The 19,291-nt window shown below is 34.4% G+C and overlaps 1 protein-coding gene across 1 annotated transcript in view; it reads left to right on the forward strand.

Moving 5' to 3' along the window:
- The window catches only part of TANC2 (tetratricopeptide repeat, ankyrin repeat and coiled-coil containing 2), a 664,538-nt gene that overhangs the window by 277,945 nt on the left and 367,302 nt on the right, over positions 1 to 19,291 (forward strand). The window contains exon 4 of the mRNA XM_044671962.1: positions 10,987 to 11,169. Coding sequence (XP_044527897.1) covers positions 10,987 to 11,169 — 183 coding nt within the window. The remainder of the gene's footprint in view (positions 1 to 10,986; positions 11,170 to 19,291) is intronic.

Raw genomic sequence — 19,291 nt, forward strand, 5'->3', positions numbered from 1 at the left:
CTCATTTCCACATTCATTGTTTATTCATTTATTGCATATATATATAAATTAGATGGCAGTATAGAAAGAACAGTAAATTAATTGATATTTTCATGGAAAATTGTTCTTAGCCACCAACACAATTATGTTAAGAAAAGTTAATATAAAAGGTGACTTCTTCAGAGAGAGTTTAATTTTATTATTATTCTCCCTAGTCTAACATCTTTTATTAGTCTATCCTAAGTTGAAATATTTGGCTTACAAATTGAAGGCCTCCAAGCCAAAAAATGTTTATTAACTATGTGCCACTTGCTGTTCTAAGTGTTAGTCCTGTTCAAGGCCGCTCTTCCATCTTTGGTGTCTACTTTTCACCAATTTTCCCCTGTGGTTCCAAGAAGCTGTAGCACACACAGTGTTTGTACCTAGGTAAAATGATCTCACCAGATAAGTAAAACGAGGTAGAGGATAATTAAGATCTTGGTTTCAAGCTCAGTGGTGTAAGTTAACAAGGTGTCTCCCCCAAGCATGTGAAGATTTCTCTCAATGGAATAGGTCAGGGGTTGGCAACATATGGCTCGTGAGCCATATCTGGCTCTTTTGAGGGCCAGATATGGCTCTTTCTGCAGGAGCCATAAAGTTAATTTTTTTCAGGTACTGTTACAGGAGCGCTCACTGTGAGCATTGTATGGCTCTCACGAAATTACATTTTAAAAAATGTGGCATTTATGGCTCTCATGGCCAAAAAGGTTGCCGACCCCTGGAATAGGCAGATGAGAATAATTTCTTCTGATAGCCACAAAGGTGTCTGAGGTAGGTATTGTGAAGTGATTAGAGCTTGATTAGACATTGAAGATGCCAAGGTCATCCACTGTATCACCTGACCTAACTTTTGTCTTATCACTGGATTACAGTGATCCTGAAAGAAAAAGAGTGAGCTCTGTGACTTTAATGTTAAAGTCAAGCAATCATTCTCATGATGTCATTAGTACTCTTCAGAAAGGAAGAACAAACAGCAACAAGAGTCACCAAAAAGTGCAGAACCACACAAATAAGTCTGGCCCTCATGGAACTTACATGCTAATGAGAAAAACATTTAAATAAATAGATACATACATGATAGGAAAAAAGGAAATCAACCCTTAGAGGTGAATGCTCAAATGACTGAGGGAAGAAGGGAGATCTCATTTATCAGGTGACCTTTGACCTGAGTCTTGAAAGAAGTGAAGGCTGTGAGGAGGCAGAGGTGAGGTGGGAGAGCATTCCAGAGATGGAGAATAGCCAGTTCAAATGCATGGAAGTGAGAGATTGAATTTTATGTTTGAAGAATAGCCACATAGGCTAGTATTAGTCAATTTTACCATGTATGAAAGGGAGTAAAGCGTGAGAATGTTGCTGTTGTTCATTCATTCCACTTAGTTCCAACTCTCTGTGACTCCATTTTGGGTTTTCTTGGCAAAGATATTGGAATGGTTTGTCATTTCTTTCTCCAGATCATTTTACAGATGTAGAAACTAAAGCAAACCAGTTAAGTAATTTGCCCAGGGACATATAGCTAATACATGTCTGAGACCAGATCTGAATTCAGGGAGATGAGGCTTTGTGACTTCAGGCTAGGCACTCTAACCATTTAGCCACCTAACTGCCCCTAAAGTGTGAAAGATAGGGTTAAGGAAGGAGAGGATTGGAACTAGAAATAAAGGTGTTCATACTAATACTAGAAAGCTAGAAACAGTAAATTATAAAGAACTTTAATAAAAAAGAAACAGTTTATCATAAAGACCCTTAAATGTCAAAAAGAGGACTTTATATTTGATCATGGAAGGGAACCATTGAAATTTAAAGAGCAATGGGTAACATGATCAGACAGTTGAGTAGAAGATGGGATAGCAATGGGAAAAGACTTGAGGGAGACCAGTTCCAAAGATAACATAAAATTCCCACTAAGAATTTCAAAATATCAGATGGATTTAATAAATGTAAATTTCCGGGTTGATAAAAGGCCATGAAGGCTTTAAGCTTAAATCTGGAGGTCAAGCTGAATTAGTAAGTAAAGAAGATACTTGCAAATAATTTGCTAACCTCTAGACAAGGCATCTTGTCTTGAAAGACACAAAAAACTATATCTATGTATATTTAACATCCTGAAATCAAAGTTAATGAGAAAAATATATTTAAAGTAGTTCATACCTATCCAATAGGAATCTTCAATACACTTTCTAAACTCTGAAATATACAGTGGAGTTGAAAAGTATTCTAACAAATACCTTGTCATTCTAAGGCAGATATTTACAGTTTAATGGTTCTGTATAGGAAAAGAGGAAGAAAATTGATAGTTATAGTCCAAGAGAAGCAGATGAAAAGATAAGAGAAAGGGCTGTTAGGTGGTTCAGTGGTAGAGAACCAGACCTCCAGACAGGAAGTCCTGGGTTCAAAATTGGCCTCATACATCCTGCCTGTGTGATCTTGAGCAAATTATTTAACCATAATTGCCTAGCCCAGTGATGGGCAAACTATTCCCCGCAGGCCAGATCCAGGCCATAGTTTGCCCATCACTGCCTTAAGCAAGGGCCTAGCCCTTACTATTCTTCTGCCTTGGAACTGATACTTAGTATTGATTCTAAGACAGAAGGAAAGGGTTTATAAAGAAAAAAATATACAGAAATACTTCTGGAACAAGTAGGTATCACTTCATCTAGCATTATTAGTAAATGCTGATAATAGATGCTATCTGGTGTAACTGAAAATGTTTTCTCTCCAGATAGATCCTATGCAATGCTGAATTTCCAAAAGATAAGTCAAAAGACTTTCCATAGGCTACATCTTTATAAAATCAAACATCAAGACATTGACAACAGTGCATTGAATAAAAAGCTATAATTGAGTTGTTGTTTTTAATTGAAACAGAAAACTCCATGATGCCAGTCCAGGTTATCAGGTCATTATCACTAGAAATCATTAGTCCTTAATGAACATAGTCTTACTGATTAATGCAGATTATTCTGGGAAATGTTCAAAATTGTACAACACAGAGCTATAGTATACAAAAGCACTTAACACCTACTTAAGAGATACCTGGAAGCTAAATAGAAGCTCACTATCTTTCATCAACTAATTACAAAACATTATACAGTCAAATAAAGATAGAACTAACATTTGATGAAATATTAATTGATCATGGGTAGACTGAACCAATGTAATAAAAATTATACTACTAGCTAAATATATTTACTTACTCAGTGGTATACCAATCTGACTAATAAATAATGTCTATGGAGCTAGAAAAAAATGATAATTCATTTCAAGGAGCAAAAGGTCAAGAACAGTACTGCATCTCAGATTATACTACAAAGTAGTAGTCATCACCGTAAGAACTTATACTGGATAAGAGAGTATTTGAACAGTGGTATAGATTAGATACATAGTATATAGCAGTAACTGAGCATAGTGGCATAGTGTTTGATAAACCCAAAGACATCTGCTTTAGGAACAAAAACTCTTTATTGGATTAAAATTGCTGGGAAGCAAAGGCAATCTAGCATTATTCATAGATCCACATGTATGGATCCATAGATCCACATCCCATACCATATTCCAAAATAAACTCAAAATGGGTACATGATTTAGACACAAACAAAACCAATACAATCAAAAATTAGAAGGAAAGTTACAAATTGGGAAAAAATCTTTATAACAAAAACCTCTGACAAAGGTCTAATTACTCAAATTTGCAAGGAGCTAAATCAATGTACAAAAAAGCATCCATTCCTCAAATGATAAATGTGCAAGAGACATGAATAGGCAATTTTCAGATAAAGAAATCAAAACTATCAATGAGCACATGAAAGTGTTCTAAATCTCTTATAATTAGATAAATGCAAATCAGAACAACTCTGAAGTACCACCTCATACCTAGCAGAGTGGCTAAAATGACTACAGCAAAGGAAAGTAATAAATGCTGGAGGGGATGTGGCAAAATAGGGACATTGCTGGTGGAGTTGTGAATTGATCCAACCATTCTGAATGGCAATTTGGAACTATGCCCAAAGGGCTGTGAAAGACTGCCCTTTGATCCAGCCAAAGCACTGCTTGGTTTATACCCCAAAGAGATAATAAGGGGGAAAAAAGACTTGTACAAAAATATTTATAGCCACTCTCTTTGTGGTGACAAAAAATTGGAAAATGAGGGGATGCCCTTCAATTGGGGAATGGCTTAACAAATTGTGATATCTGTTGGTGATAGAATACTATTGTGCCGAAAGGAATAATGAAGTAGAGGAATTCCATGTGAACTGGAACAACCTCCAGGAATTGATGTAGAACGAAAGGAGCAGATCCAGGAGAACATTATACACAGAAAAGGATACACTGTGGCACAATTGAATGTAATGGACTTTTCTACTGGCAGCAATGCAATGATCCAGGACAGTTCTGAGGGACTTATGAGAAAGAACACTATTCATATCCAGAAAAAGAACTGTAGAAGTAGAAACACAGACAAAAAAACAACTGCTTGATCACATGGATTGATGGGGATATGATTGGGAATGTAAACTCTAAATGATCACCCTAGTGCAAATATCAATAAATAATATGGAAATAGGTCTTGATCAATGACACATACAAAACCCAGTGGAGTTGTGCGTTGGCTGCAGGAAGGGGGTGGAAAGAAGGGAGGGAAAGAACATGTCATATAACCATAGGAAAATATTCTAAACTAATTAATTATATAAACATTTTCAGATTGAAAATTTTGCACAGACAAAACCAGTGTAGCCAAAATTAGAAGGTAAGCTAGAGAAAAAATTTTTACACAAAGATTCTCAGTTAAAGGTCTTATTTCTCAAATAGAGAACTGAGCTAAATTTTTAAAAATAAGAGCCATTCCCCAACTGATAAAATGATCAAAGAATCTTAATGGGTGGTTTTCAGAAGAAGAAATTAAAACTTTCGAAGGTATTGGGAATAAATGCTCTAAATATCTAATAATTAGAGAAATGTAAGTTAAGACAACCATGATGCCACTTCACATCCATCTGATTGGCTAAGATGAAATAAAAGGAAAATGATAAATGCTGGGGAGGGGGAATATAGAAAAATAGGCAAACTAATTCACTGTTCGTGGAACTGTGAACTGGCCCAACTATTATAGGGAACAATCTGAAACTGTACTTGAAGGGCTATAAAACTATGCATACTCTTTGACCCATTGATACTGCTCTTAGGTCTGTACACAAAAAGATCAAAGAAGATGGGAAAAGTACCCATATATATTTATAGTAACTCTTGTAGTGGCAAAAATTTAGAAACTGAAAGAAAGTATGCTCATTAATTGGGGAATGGCTAATGTATATGATTGTGATATATTGTGCTATAAGAAATAATGAAAAAGTTGGTTTCAGAAAAACCTGAGAAGACACTGATGAAAAGTAAAGTGAACAGAACCAGAACATTGTAGACAGAAAGTGCAATTTTGTCATTATAATAAACTGTGATTTACTTAGCAACCCTGAACATACAGTGATCCAGGAAAATTCCAAAGTGCTCTTGAAAATATTATCCACTTTCAGATAAAGCACTGATAGACTCTAGGAGTATAAAGTGAAACATATTTTTTCTGCTTCCTTTATTTTTCTTATTCTCCCCCCCCCCGCCCCCGCCATTTCAGTGTGGCTGATGTGGAAATGGTCAGCAAGGAGGGGCAATGGATAGAGTTCCAGGCTTGGAATGAGGAAGATTAATCTTTCTGTTCAAATCTGGCCTCAGGCATGTATTAGCTATATGACCATAGGAAAGTCACTTAACCCGTCAGTTCCTCAATTTGTTTTAAAAAGGAGGAGTGTGTGTGTGAAGGAAATGGCAAATTGCTCCAGTATCTCTGCCAAGAAAACTCCAAATGATGTCGTAAAGAATTGGACACAACACAGTTGGACCAAAAAAAGCTTTGGAAACAACATGTATTGTATTATTTCATATTTATCTCTCTGTGTGTATGTATGTATGTATATATATGTGTATATATATATGTATGTATACATATATATATATATAATGGTTATCTTGCCTTCTTTCGGGTTAGGGGTATGGTTAAGGGAGGGAGAGAATTGGAAATAGAAATAAGACTTTAAAAAAATAGATGACAAGACCTTGTCCTGCAAATATAGACCTCAAAATGTCTTTGAAAATAAAATATTTTGTACATGTTGTCTCAGTTTAAGTTGTTGCCTAAAACCGTTAGGACACATTAGTGATAGATTAAAATTTAAGATTTCTAATAGAAGTTGCCTCACCAAATATTCACGCTCTAAACTATATGGATTTAAAAGCTTTCAAAATGGAGAAGTAGAAGAAGAGGGCAAAGTTACATGAGGAAAATGATGCTATGCATTTCATTCCTATTGTCTTGACTGCTTGTGTTGGAGATACTTTCTATGAGCCTGTAGATGAGCATATGTTTTATTTAGCTTCAAAAATCAGTTATTTTGTACCTCTATATTTGTACTTGTATCTTCAATGGTTCTCATTACTGTTATAGGTAATTTATAGGGTAAAGATAGATTTAAGTTAGGATAGAAAGCAGGCAACTAAAAGCAAACCTTGGCTGACTTTAAGAACATTCCAAGATGGAACGAAGAGAGAGAGGTTGGAAAAAGGAGAGAGCTAAACTGGAAGAAGGAGGGTGGATCTGTGGTCCAGTTAGCTGAGCCTCAATTACCTGTGGATTTGGGGATTTTAAAAGAAGATAGAAGAGGCCATCTATCAAGACAGCCTAGGTTTGTTTTTAGCTGCCTGCTTTCTATCCTAACTTAAATCTATCTTTACCCTATAAATTACCTATAACATTCCATTAAATTTTAATATAGTAGTGATATATCCCAGTATTTGAACTCCAACTGAAAAGAGAATAAAATATATAGTAAGAACAATAATGAGTTGAAACAAATAAGTTTGGAGTACAAAAATTTAATATATACTGAATATGTAGAATCACTAGAATTATGAAACCTTAGCTTGCTTTTCTTCATAACAGATGACATATCACCATAACAGAAATACGAATCTCTTAAAATATCCTTCAATGTTTCAAAAAATAATCCATTGGTCTCTGAAATATACTTTAGGAATCACATAATGACCAACAAAAATTCAAGATTAATAAGATTATTAATTACTTCAACAGATATTGCCATGCTAAATACTGGTAATTTGATTTCCGCATGAAAAACTCTAAAGCAAACTACCAACACAATAATATCATGAACATTTTATGTGATATATGATAATTTTCAGGGAAATAGTTTAAATTTATTATGATTTTGATAAACTTAAGCCCATTATCATCTAAGTAGAACTAATAAGTATGTTTCCAAATTAAAGATGATGAACCAAAACATCTTATTAAGAATATGTATGAGTGTATGTGTATAAATCACATTAAGTTATATGACTCCACCAAAAAGGGGGAGTATAAGCATTTATAGAGTGCTTACTCTGTGCCAAGCACTTTATAATGTTATGAGAACTATCAACCTAGTATTGATTTTATATTGGTTGATACTGGATTTTTTTTTGTAATTATCAGGTTACAGTTGTTGGCTGTTGGAGTAATGGCTGGACTTACAGTTGATAAAAGTAAACTGGAGACTACTATATAAAAACCCTTATTTATTTAAAACTATAAGAATAAAAAGAAAGGAAATCAAGGATGAAAAGGAAAGTATGAAATATATTGTTATATTATTTATATATTCCCTAAATCTAGTAACTCCAACTAGATCCCAAACCTCAAAACTAAAACTCCGTGAGGAGTTGCTTCTGCCTGAAAAAAAAGGTCTTCTCTAATCTCCTTAATCTATCTAAAATATATTTTCTATCTATATACTCTAAGCTAATTGTAAAATCCTTATATTATGTATTCAAAGTTTAGTTAAGATTTCTCTGTCTCTCTGAGTCTCCAAAACTCTAGCTGTGTCAGGAAAAGTCACTGCAGGTTCACAGATTTGAGTTGTTCTTTTCTGCCCCCTGCTGAATAGAATCAGGGAAGCAGTCAGAGTCCCATTCACTCTGCCTTGAATCTTCTTCAGTAATTTTCAACCACCAGATATTATTCCTAACCAGCTATATACACAATCCTCCAGGGATACAGAGAGGAAAACGCCAGCCAACCACCACTCTTGAGCTTCAAACCCAAAAGTGTGTCCATTATATTCCAACTCCTCACCTAAGGCACTTCTGAGAATTCTGCCCCTCTGTTATGGTGATTTGTCATCTGTTATGAAGAAAAGCAAGCTAAGGTTTCATAATTCTAGTGATTCTACATATTCAGTATATATTAAATTTTTGTACCCCAAACTTATTTGTTTCAACTCATTATTGTTCTTACTATATATTTTATTCTCTTTTTAGTTGGAGTTCAAATACTGGGATATATCACTACTATATTAAAATTCTATAGAAACATTCTATAGAATCTATAAGTACCCTCCAGAAATCTCAACTTACTTGATGCAACTTACATTTGACTACATTTTATCCTTAATTAGGCAACTTCCTTAATTATCTCTTACAATAAACATCATCCCACTTGATCCTCATAAAAACCCTGAAAGTTAGGTGCTGTTATTATTCTCATTTTATAGTTAAGGAAACTGAGATTAAAGTGATTTGCCCAAGGTCACCCAACTATTCTTTGGGGCTCTATTTGAACTCAGATCTTCCTGGCTCTGGGCCTAACTCTCCATCTACTTTACCACTTAGCTGCCTTTGTTACTTCACTGAAAAAAAATTTTAACATCTCCTTCATCTCATAGAATTATTCTCTAATGTATCAATTGTCATTCATACTGAAATATAAAATTCCATGTGCATGCTAATGAGAGACCAAAGTTTCTAAGCTTGAATTGGACATCACATTGAATCAGTGGATGAAAGCCAGGTCTACAAATACCTTTTCACCTGTCCTGGCAGAATACACTGTACCTGAAGATACCAAAGAGAAGATTTTGATTTTATATATTGAGATATACTGACATTCTTAAATCAAAGCTGAATCCGAAAACAAAAAACAAAAAAAAAGGAAATACACTTTAAGCAATTAACACCTACACAGTAGCAGTCTTACTATAATAGGTTGGAGTTGTGAAGTTAACCATGACAGATTTAAAATTTATCTTAACAAAATGCATACAGTATTAACAAAACATAGAGTCCATTACCGGAAGATAGTCTGGAAAGATGAACTCTTCTGTGCTCTCAAGGAATATGAGGCATTCTTAGAACACATTATAAACATATCAGGTACCAACTGAAATACTTTTGGATAAAGCAAGCATCAATTGAATGAGAAGTAGTCAAGACTGATAATGGGTAGGCACCATTAGATTCATCCCGTAAAACTGAAGATGACTTATCAGGGGTTCTTAAAACTTTGTTTTGTCTCAGACTTCCTTGACACTCTATAGATTATGAAACCTATGGACCCCTTCTCAGAATAACATTTTCACTAGGATTATATAAGATTACAAAAGAAACCAATTATATTGAAAAATAGGTATCAAAATATTTTTACATGAAATAAGTTCCAAGAATGTAATTAAAATAATTTTTATGGATAACATCAGCATGAACTAAGCCAACAATATGTTCCAAAAAAAAGCATAACATATAAAACTGAGATGTTCAAATTTGTTTTTGGAGGTGAAGGAGTTTATAATGACAGTTGGGGGCCAGTACATTACCACCAAAAATTACAGAAGGATTGTGTTTAAGGACTTAATGATATATCTTGATTATATAAGGAAATGGTTGAGAATAGTGCAACATATTGATTTCAGGCTCTAAAAATTTGACACCTACTGAACAGAATTATGCACCAAAAGCTCATTATCTTATATGGACTTAAAGATGAAAAATCTTCATTCTGCAAATACTGATCTCAAAATGTCTAGAATAATTCAGCCAATAATAAATTGACCTGGAAATGCACCATTATCACAGGCTGAACTGTTAACCACAGTTGCCTAGATATAAATATCAATTCATAAAAAAACTCAAGAACAACATTTTTAATAGCTATCACCATAGCATACCAAATATTTTAATTTCAAAATGCAATAATTCATAGACCATTACATAGAAAAAATAATACCAGTATTAAAACTTCTATCAGAACTATTTTTATCTATTATCTATTTTAAAGTACAAGAATGAGCTAACAACAAAAACTTTGTGTTGAGAAGCTGATGGGAGCTGGACTACATGCTATCATATTTGACTACAGCTATATTAGTTTCATACAATGAATGAATTGAGCATCTGTCTTAACTTTTCCTTTGTTGGACTATGGTCGTTGAAAGGGACTCAAGCTCAGGTATATTAACTTTCCGGGCTATGAGGAATAGCACTTAGTGTCTACAGCAGTAATATTTGCTGAATATATGAGACTTGTAGCCTTTGAAAGAGTTGATACCCTCCCTAAAATGCTTTACAACCAAATTTCTGCAATCATGGAATCCAGATCAAACAGGGAAGCATTTGGTATGATAGTAGACATATCAATTTTATAAAGGTTTATAAATGTATAAGCAAATTTATTTAAATTTAATAAATTTTTCAAATAAAATGATAAATTAAAAAAAATTTTTTACAGATTTCTAATGAGGGTGCAGCTGGATGGCTCAGTGGATTGAGAGCCAGGCCTAGAAATGGGATGTCCTGGGTTCAAATGTGACCTCAGACACTTCCTAGCTGTGTGACTCTGGGCAAGTCACTTAACCCCCATTGCCTAGCCATTACCACTCTTCTTCCTTAGAATCAATACACAGTATTGATTCTAAGAAGGAAGGTAAGGGTTTTAAAAAATCAGATTTCTAATGAATCCAATGTAAGGACTTTATTTTTCAGTTATTAATCAGTTTTCACGTCAGTCATCCTAAGGAAAGGAGATGGAATTTGACAAGACAAGAAGGAAATCTTATGAGCCCCTTTGCTTCATTCCTTTATTTATCATAGGTGGCATCTCCACAGAAAATGACTGTACTTTTGAACCAGACTATGCCATCCCACCACTTCCAGTGACCGAAGGTATGCAGCACATTCGGATTATGGAGGGCATGTCCCGCTCTCTTCCATCTTCCCCCTTACTCACCCATCAGTCTATCAGTGTCCGGCTCCAACCTGTGAAGAAATTAACTGGTAAGGATTTTAAATATAACTTTGACAAGGTATTTTTTTAAATCAAGTAAAAAAAACACAAAAATTTGCTGATGTCTCTGTGTATATGTTCAGGTTTTCCTTCCTTGGCTTGCTAAAGTTACAGACTCCTGTGACATCATACTGGTATTTGCTGTACAAAATGGCTTTCGGGAACCTCATTTTGACAGATTGAGTTATCTATTTTCTAGATGATCCATCTGTTTGGACAGATTTTCTAGTATTTCTGGAAATTCCTAATATTGCCAGAACATACTGTAGCTTTATTCTCATTCATCAACTTGTTCATGTCAGATTAACAGATTGAGACATTTTGATAGTTTAAGTAATTTTCATTTTTGCTTCAGGTTAATAGGATTGGGGATTCAATTGAGGTATATTAGTCATAGTTTTATATGAAATGATGGCTTTTGTTTAGTCAATGCCTGTTTTTAAAAACTATTTTAAATACTTTGGTTTCCATTCTAGATTATGCTGTCTTCTTAAGAGTACTTATTTTAAAATCAAGATGTTTCCAATATTACCTCAAGGTATACTGTTACTCATACAAAGTGACTCATGAGGGAACTGAAGCTATATAAGATCAACATTTTCTTCCCACTACAAGTTCAACATATGTTGAATGAAATGAGTTTTACCATTTTACAGAATTACCACATTTGGAAATGTCCAGTGTTACTGTGGTTTACTTATAGTTCCTCTAAGAGTATCACTATGTTTAAATGTAGATATAGATACTTAAAAGTAAATACTCAATGTAAATCAAAATTTGTCTTTTAACAAACTCCTGAACATTATGGACTATCCTTTAGCTTTCATAGAATGTGTTTTACAGTAAAGCATAGGGTAAAATGTTAAATTATAATAGTAAATACTAGAAATTGCAGGCACAAAGTATGGGATTTCTAAATTCTTTCATCTGTTTAAAATGAACTTAATAATGTTGCATTTACAAAGTGAGATATTAAATTAAAGATAATCCTGGTTTTGGATTGTAGTTTTACAAAGTAGTAGTGCCTATTGACTTTGTTTTTACTTTTAATCATCTTGATAGAATGAAAACGTAATTTGTTATGACCAGTTATGTCTTTTAGATCATAAAATGAAAACAGATTATTTTCTGATTTGCATTTCATTTTTATTCTTCTTTGTAGTGGAAATATGGGCAACTAGTGGAATAGTGGATATAGTGCAGGATCTGAAGTCAGGAAAACTCATCTTCCTGAGTTCAAATTTGTCCTCAGACACTTAATAGTTGTGTGGCCCTGGGCAAGTCACTTATTACCCTGTTGGCCTCATCCATAAAATGAGCTGGAGAAGGAAATAGCAAACTATTCCGTTATTTTTGTTGAGAAAACTCCAAATGGGATCACAAAGAATAGGACATGATTGAAATGACCAAACATTACAACAAGAGTGGAATATGACAGGCTTTTGAAGGAAGGTTTGAGCTTTGATCAGAAATGTTATAAAATATGTCCCTTTAAGAGTTAAGTCTTCTTGATGTGTGTTTATAACACAAAGTAGTTATTATACTTTTGCTTCTCCAGTGGTACTCCATCATTAAAATTTACTAATATATGCAAGATAAAACCAATCTACATTACCTTAGGTTGTTCCCTTTTAAAAAAGGAAAATGTACTAGTGGAAATGCGCATCGGCCATGGGTGGGGGGAGTGGGGGGGGGGGGAGGGTGAAGGGGATAGGAGGAGCATGAATCAGGTAACCATGTTAAAAATGTATATTAATAAATGTTAAAAAAAAAAGGAAAATGTTATCAGAGTCAATAAAGATATCTACTAATAGTGGTGCAGTAAAGGTTCACTTTCAGTGAAGTTTCAAAATGCAAATATGAACAGCTGATTGTTCAAATATGAACACTTGAAGAGTGATTGAAGTACATGTAATCTGTCAAATAACTTTATTTTTCTTTGTGCAAAATCTGTCATTTGTCAAATATCTTCAAGACTAACAATGAAAACTACCAAATAAAAGAAAATGCCTCCTTAAAGAGATGATGTAATGGATCATTCCATTATTTTGTGTGTACTTTTCCATTAACTGATGCAGTTGGGGAGTATTTTCTCTTTTTACTTTAAGATTTAACATAAGATTAATATTCGACCTATTCAGTTATGTGTTCAGTTCTCTTCCTTAAGTTGTTTTTTTTTTCATGAATAAGCTAAAGAAAATGGAAAAGAGCTGGATTAGTTGACTATAAATGAATTTCCCATGTGGGAAAAATCTTAGATGTATTATCTTTTAGGCTACTATAGTTTCACTTATTAAAATACTATTCACATGCATGTAATACTTGCAGATGCCATATCTTCCATGTTCCTTGGTTAGCTGCTTATGTTAGGAAAGAGAGGAAAAAATGAATACCATGTCTCTTTTTTAAAATTATCATAGCAGCTAACCCTGTTCTGCTTTCTTTGTGATTCACTTGTCTCATTATGTGCTTGTTCCCTTGTCCCATCTTTAAATTGCATATGTCATTCCAGGGTGTGAAATAGCCTTCACCTTTAATCCTATAGGCCAGTGATGGGCAAAGTACAGCCTGTGGGCCAGATGTGGCCCCCTGAAATGTTCTAGCAACCCCACTAATCTGACGAATACAATGAGTAGGATACAATAGAATGAAGCTTCGAAAGAGTTGCCTTAGAAACTGACAGACAGATGAGCATTTCCTTTCCTTTGGCCCCCTCTTTAAAAAGTTTGCCTATCACTGCTATAGACCATATATTTTTCCATCTTTCAAAGTATAAATAGGAGCTTTTTTTCTCCTTCCCCAATTGTAACTTGTAGTATACAGAATTTGGGGTTATAGTTTTTTTTTCTAGCTTTGGCTGAGTTCCAAAAAGCAGTTGGGCTTTTAGAATCTTGAGGAGAGGTGATTGACTGGATCTTCCGTAGAGGGAGGAAGTCAATGAGCGAGCTCTTAGATTATCTAGCTTAAATATTGAAATTTAGCCTAGCATTAATATATTTACTAGAGAAATTATTATTTTAGATAGATCCTTTATATCTTCCTTTCCCAATACCACCCTGCCTTCCCTCCCTTACCTTAGTGGCTGTGGAGTTTATAAGGAGAGAAATTAGAGAGGAGTTAAATCTGTGAAGAGTTATTTAATTGACAGCATTATTTATAATTTAATCAAATCACCTTTATTCCCTTTGGATAGATTTTGTAAAACTGAGCAAGGCAGGTCCTTACTCAGATTCCATCTTTACTTCCCTTCCCCCACCTGAGGTTCCTGAGATAACTGATAGGGCTTTCCTTTAATCCACCTTCCTAACAACATCCTTCAAATAAATAAATCCTTTGTGTTTCAATAGTCCTATTTAGTGTAATTTGTCTGTTAGTTAACAAGAGGGAAGAAGAGGGAAAGAGAAACATACTTTGGGTTTAGAAGGAAGCTGGGCATCCATCTTGAAGGAAGGTGTTACTTCAAAATAGGTCCCTTCCTGTGAAATTAACTAAAGCCTTTTTGTTAATTTAAATCTAGTCTATTTCCCTCAGCTTGTGTTTGAGTCTAAGTCCCAGTCTGTAAGCCTGCTGTATTAGTCTGTTTTTAGTTTAACTACTCTTCTCCCAAGAAGATCTCTGTTTCCTTCTGTGTTATACTCCTGACTTCAGTCCTATCATACCCTGAATCTCCTTTAATCCCAGCCTACCTGTAACCTAATTTATCCATTTACCAAGTCTCCAACATCCTCCTTTCAATTCCCTTATCCCAAACACCTTTCCTCAAATTACCCCCATAACAAACTTGGGAAATTTTGCTTCTTTAACGTATTTCTTCAGTACTTTACATATCTTAAAGCCCCAACATAAAAATGGCCTATTTACAATTCAGTCAGCCCAACTTCATACTAGAAAAAAAGAATATGCCCAAGTACAAAAGTGGGGCGGGAAGAAGATTTGGGACTTAAAAGCAATGAACTACTACAGTATCTTTAGTATAAAACTTAAGTTGATAAAGGAGGCTAGAATATTGGACTTGGAATCAGGAACAATAAAATTCAGGTACTAGGATATTTACTTGCTCTGTGACCTTGGCAAAGTCACTTAACCTTTCTTAGGTATGGTTTCCTCATTTGTAAAATAGGGATGATAATAGAACCAACTTTGCAAAGTTGTTGGGAAGATAAAAGGGATAGTATATATAAAGTGCTTCACAAATTTAAAAGCTATATAAATGTGAGTTGCTATTATTAATTTGATGAAAAATTAATTCATTTCTTTTAACATTGCTAGAGTAATAAAAAGCCTTAAAAATTAACTCAATTAGTTTTTGGACTCACTTTTTAAAAAGTCACTAAAATAACTTTTTTTACTATCAAAATTTCTTTGTACTTTGGCAGTATACATCGAGACTGGGTCATTTTCAATTTTTAAACTAATTTCTCCAGATAAACTATAATTCATATTTAGTTTTATTGACTGTTAACCTACCTGCCTTTTAAAAATATATTCTAATACCGTATCTGCATTCACAAATTCTTTCTTTACTTTAGAAAGTCTGCAGGTAGGAAGAGAGATCTAGTCTTGGCTCTCAATCCACTTAGCCACCCAGCTATCCCTGATTCCTTCTAATGTTACTTCATCCTTTGAATCTAATCAATATGAACAGTTTTCATTTATTGATTTCTTGAAATATAAGGACCAAGACTTTTAAATTTTGGCATTGGTTTTCAGAGAGTTTGTGATCCTTAAATTATGTCTCTTTGGCTTATCAAGTCAGATTTTAAAAAATACTGGATATCTTTTTCTTCTATTTCAGTATTTTGATTTTGTTCTAATAGTTTTTGCCGTATAATAGATGTTTGTTGTTTGTTTTTTTTTACCTCCCTTATTGCTCTTACTCTGGGTTCTCTGGGTTTTTTCCCTCATCTCCACTTCCCTGGTATAGATGCCAATGAAAGTTTGAGTTTCAGAGTGCCATATTTTTAGGGACCCTATTTGGAGTCTCAGAGCAATGTTATGTACCCTGTCCGCTTATTCAGTTAGAATGTAGCAGCATTGCTTCTACTGCATCTTCCCAGAACTTCCAAGGTTGTCTTTCTGGGCGTTTTTCACTATCCTGAAGCTTTCTCAAGTGAGCTTTTAGATCTTCTTGTCTCTCAACACAGATCCTTGAAGACTATGTCCTATCTCTAGTTCTGCCGGCATTGGCTTTACTGGAAGGCCTCTTTTTCCTAGTGACTTTTGGCTTCTGGCTGATTTTTTGTGCATTTTCAGGATGGAAAAAGAAATCTTCTGTAGTTCCTCATTTAACTTCTTGATTCTTATGTGATCTTGTTTTAACTGCATGATTTTGCAGTAGTAAGTGTAGGAACTTTCAGGTCATCTAATTGGAAAGATGGATGACTAGACATTTTTATACAGTTCTCATCAACATTTAAAAAACCTTTTTAAATGAGGAATTATATACTAGAAGTATAGCAAGTACCGCTGAATACACAGTACAAGAAAACAAGATAACTAATACATAAATAGTAGAAAATGCTTATTAAAGCGTATTTGTTCAGTATTCCTTCCCAAATACTTATTCCCTGACAGATGATACAATCTGGGATTGCACCTTGGATCCCATGTGGGAATTGCCCTTCTATAGTTTCTATGAAGGAACCTCACAATTACATTGCTTTGTTACAACAAATGAAATATATTTTGATTCTACCCAGCCATGTGAAGCAGAGGGGGCAGTAGAAGAAGGGAGAAATTATGTTTCTTATGCCAAGAGACATCTTTAGGTCAGGGAACCCACTACTATAGAAAGTTTTGCTACTAATACTCATTGCACCCTTCTCTAACACTGAAAAGTGAAAGATATTGATTTGAACCAATGAACAAAAAAATTTAAGGAACTGGTGCACAGGACCGTCATGTGTAGGTAAACATGACTGGAGGAGACAGGATTATAATCCAGCTGGGGCCAGTTCCATTTACCCAGGAGCTACTAGGGGCAGCTAGGTGACTCAGTGGATTGAGAACCAGACCTAGAGATGGGAAGTCCTAGGTTCAAATCTGGCCTCAGACATTTCTTAGCTCTTTGACCCTGGCAAGTCACTAAATCCCCATTGCCTACTCCATACCACTCTTCTGCCTTGGAACCAATACACTATAGTTTTAAAAAGAAAAAAGAAAAGTAAATTCCTCATAATGCGAGTAGGTAGAAACATAATGGTGGTCCAGCCCTTGGTATAATAATCCCTCCATCAAAGGGAAAGGGGTCAGAAAACTGAGTAAAAGTGGACTCAAGTTAAAAAGTTCAGAATTACCAGAGAATTCAAGAAAATAATTCAATTAACAATTGAGAGCATGAGCAAATTAACAAAAAAGAGAACATGAGTACAAAGTGTTCTAAAAATTCTAAATCTCTCATAATAAACATTGAAAAACAAAGCAAATTGAACCAAGAAATGAAGAAAGACATAACTTAGTAGAATGCCTAGAGGTTATAAAACAACAAAAAAGTGTTCCAGGAGAGTTAAAATGCAAAAATGCAAAACATAAAAGAACAATTTAGAAGAAAACAAATATCATATTTTGTGGCCTGCATAGCAGAAATGATTAGCACAACAAAAAAACCCTTGAATGTATGGTGGTCAGCTGCTCCAAAGAAGCAAAAGAAGGAACAGAAATGGAATGCTGAAATAAATGATTATATAGAAGGAAAGAAAAAAGCAATGAGGATAAAAGAGCCTATTGGCCCAAAGAGAGGAAGTGAAGGGACAAATAAAAGATCCAAAGTTTCACTGAAAAATGTGATATATCAAAAATCTTGAATAGTGTACTTCAAGAAATAACAAGAGGACAGCTGGGTAGCTCAGTGGATTGAGAGCCAGGCCTAGAAACAGGAGGTCCTAGGTTCAAATCTGACCTCAGAAAATTTCCAACAGTGTGACTCTGGGCAAGTCACTTGACCCCCATTGCCTACCCTTGCCACTCTTCTGCCTTGGAGCCAATACACAGTATTGACTCTAAGATGGAAGGTAAGGGTTTAAAAAAAAAAAAAAAAAAGAAATAACAAGACCTCTCCAGATCTTCTGAATACAGAAAAAAGTATGATTTAAAAGGATAAACAAATTATTTAGGATGCGGGTTGGTGATAACCAAACTCTTTATGCCGCATAGTAGTGAAATTTAACAATTTGGGTGATAAACAACAAATTCTGCAAGCAGCCAGGGAGAAAGATTAAAATACAAAGGAATGGAAATTCTATTTACACAAGACAATTATATACTACATCAGTTATTGCAAAAGGGAATGAAATAATAAATTCCAAAAAAGTTAGTATGTTTAAGATGCCATCCATAATGACACACCCTGAAAATCCTAACCTAATGAACAATGAAAAAAAAATATATTTTCAACAAAAGTGAAAAGTTTGAAGTATCCCTATGGAAGGTAGGAAGCTGATACTGCTGTGTGTGTGTGTGTGTGTGTGTGTGTGTGTGTGTGAGAGAGAGAGAGAGAGAGAGAGAGAGAGAGCGCACATGTTTATGAAAAGACTTTTACCCACCTCTACAAACCAAAGCAATTGAGGAATATATTGACAATAACTTGGGGGTTTACAGATATCAGGGGAAAAGACAGCTTCTTTGATCATCAAAATAATGAACGATTCAAGGATTATTATGAAGGAAGCTTTCAGATGTTTTTATCTGAGTAATAGCTAGACAATACTTTGGAGCTGCTATATTGAGATCCAGCTTTGCCATGAAATCCCAGGCAAACTCACATGCATGTCTTTTTTGGTTGCTTTTCCTCAGATTACCTAATTTGTCCTAGGTTTCTCTATATCTCCTCCCTTTATATTAAAAGATTGTATTTCATGCACTGAATTAGACAATTTCTTAATATTTTTAACATTGAGTACAATAAATCATAATAAAAAGGAAAAGATTATATATATATACATATATATATATGATGATCATAACAAAAACAGAAATAATTTATACTAAAAGTTGAGAGATTTCCAAAAGAATTAAAAGACTTAAAAGTATCAAGTAAAGAATCTGCTGTTGCTTTTGTGTTTGCATTAAGAACTTTACTATCTTCAATAAAATGTGTTACTAGGCAGCTGGGTA

The sequence above is a fragment of the Gracilinanus agilis genome, chromosome 4, assembly GCF_016433145.1.
Source record: "Gracilinanus agilis isolate LMUSP501 chromosome 4, AgileGrace, whole genome shotgun sequence".
NCBI lineage: Eukaryota > Metazoa > Chordata > Mammalia > Didelphimorphia > Didelphidae > Gracilinanus > Gracilinanus agilis.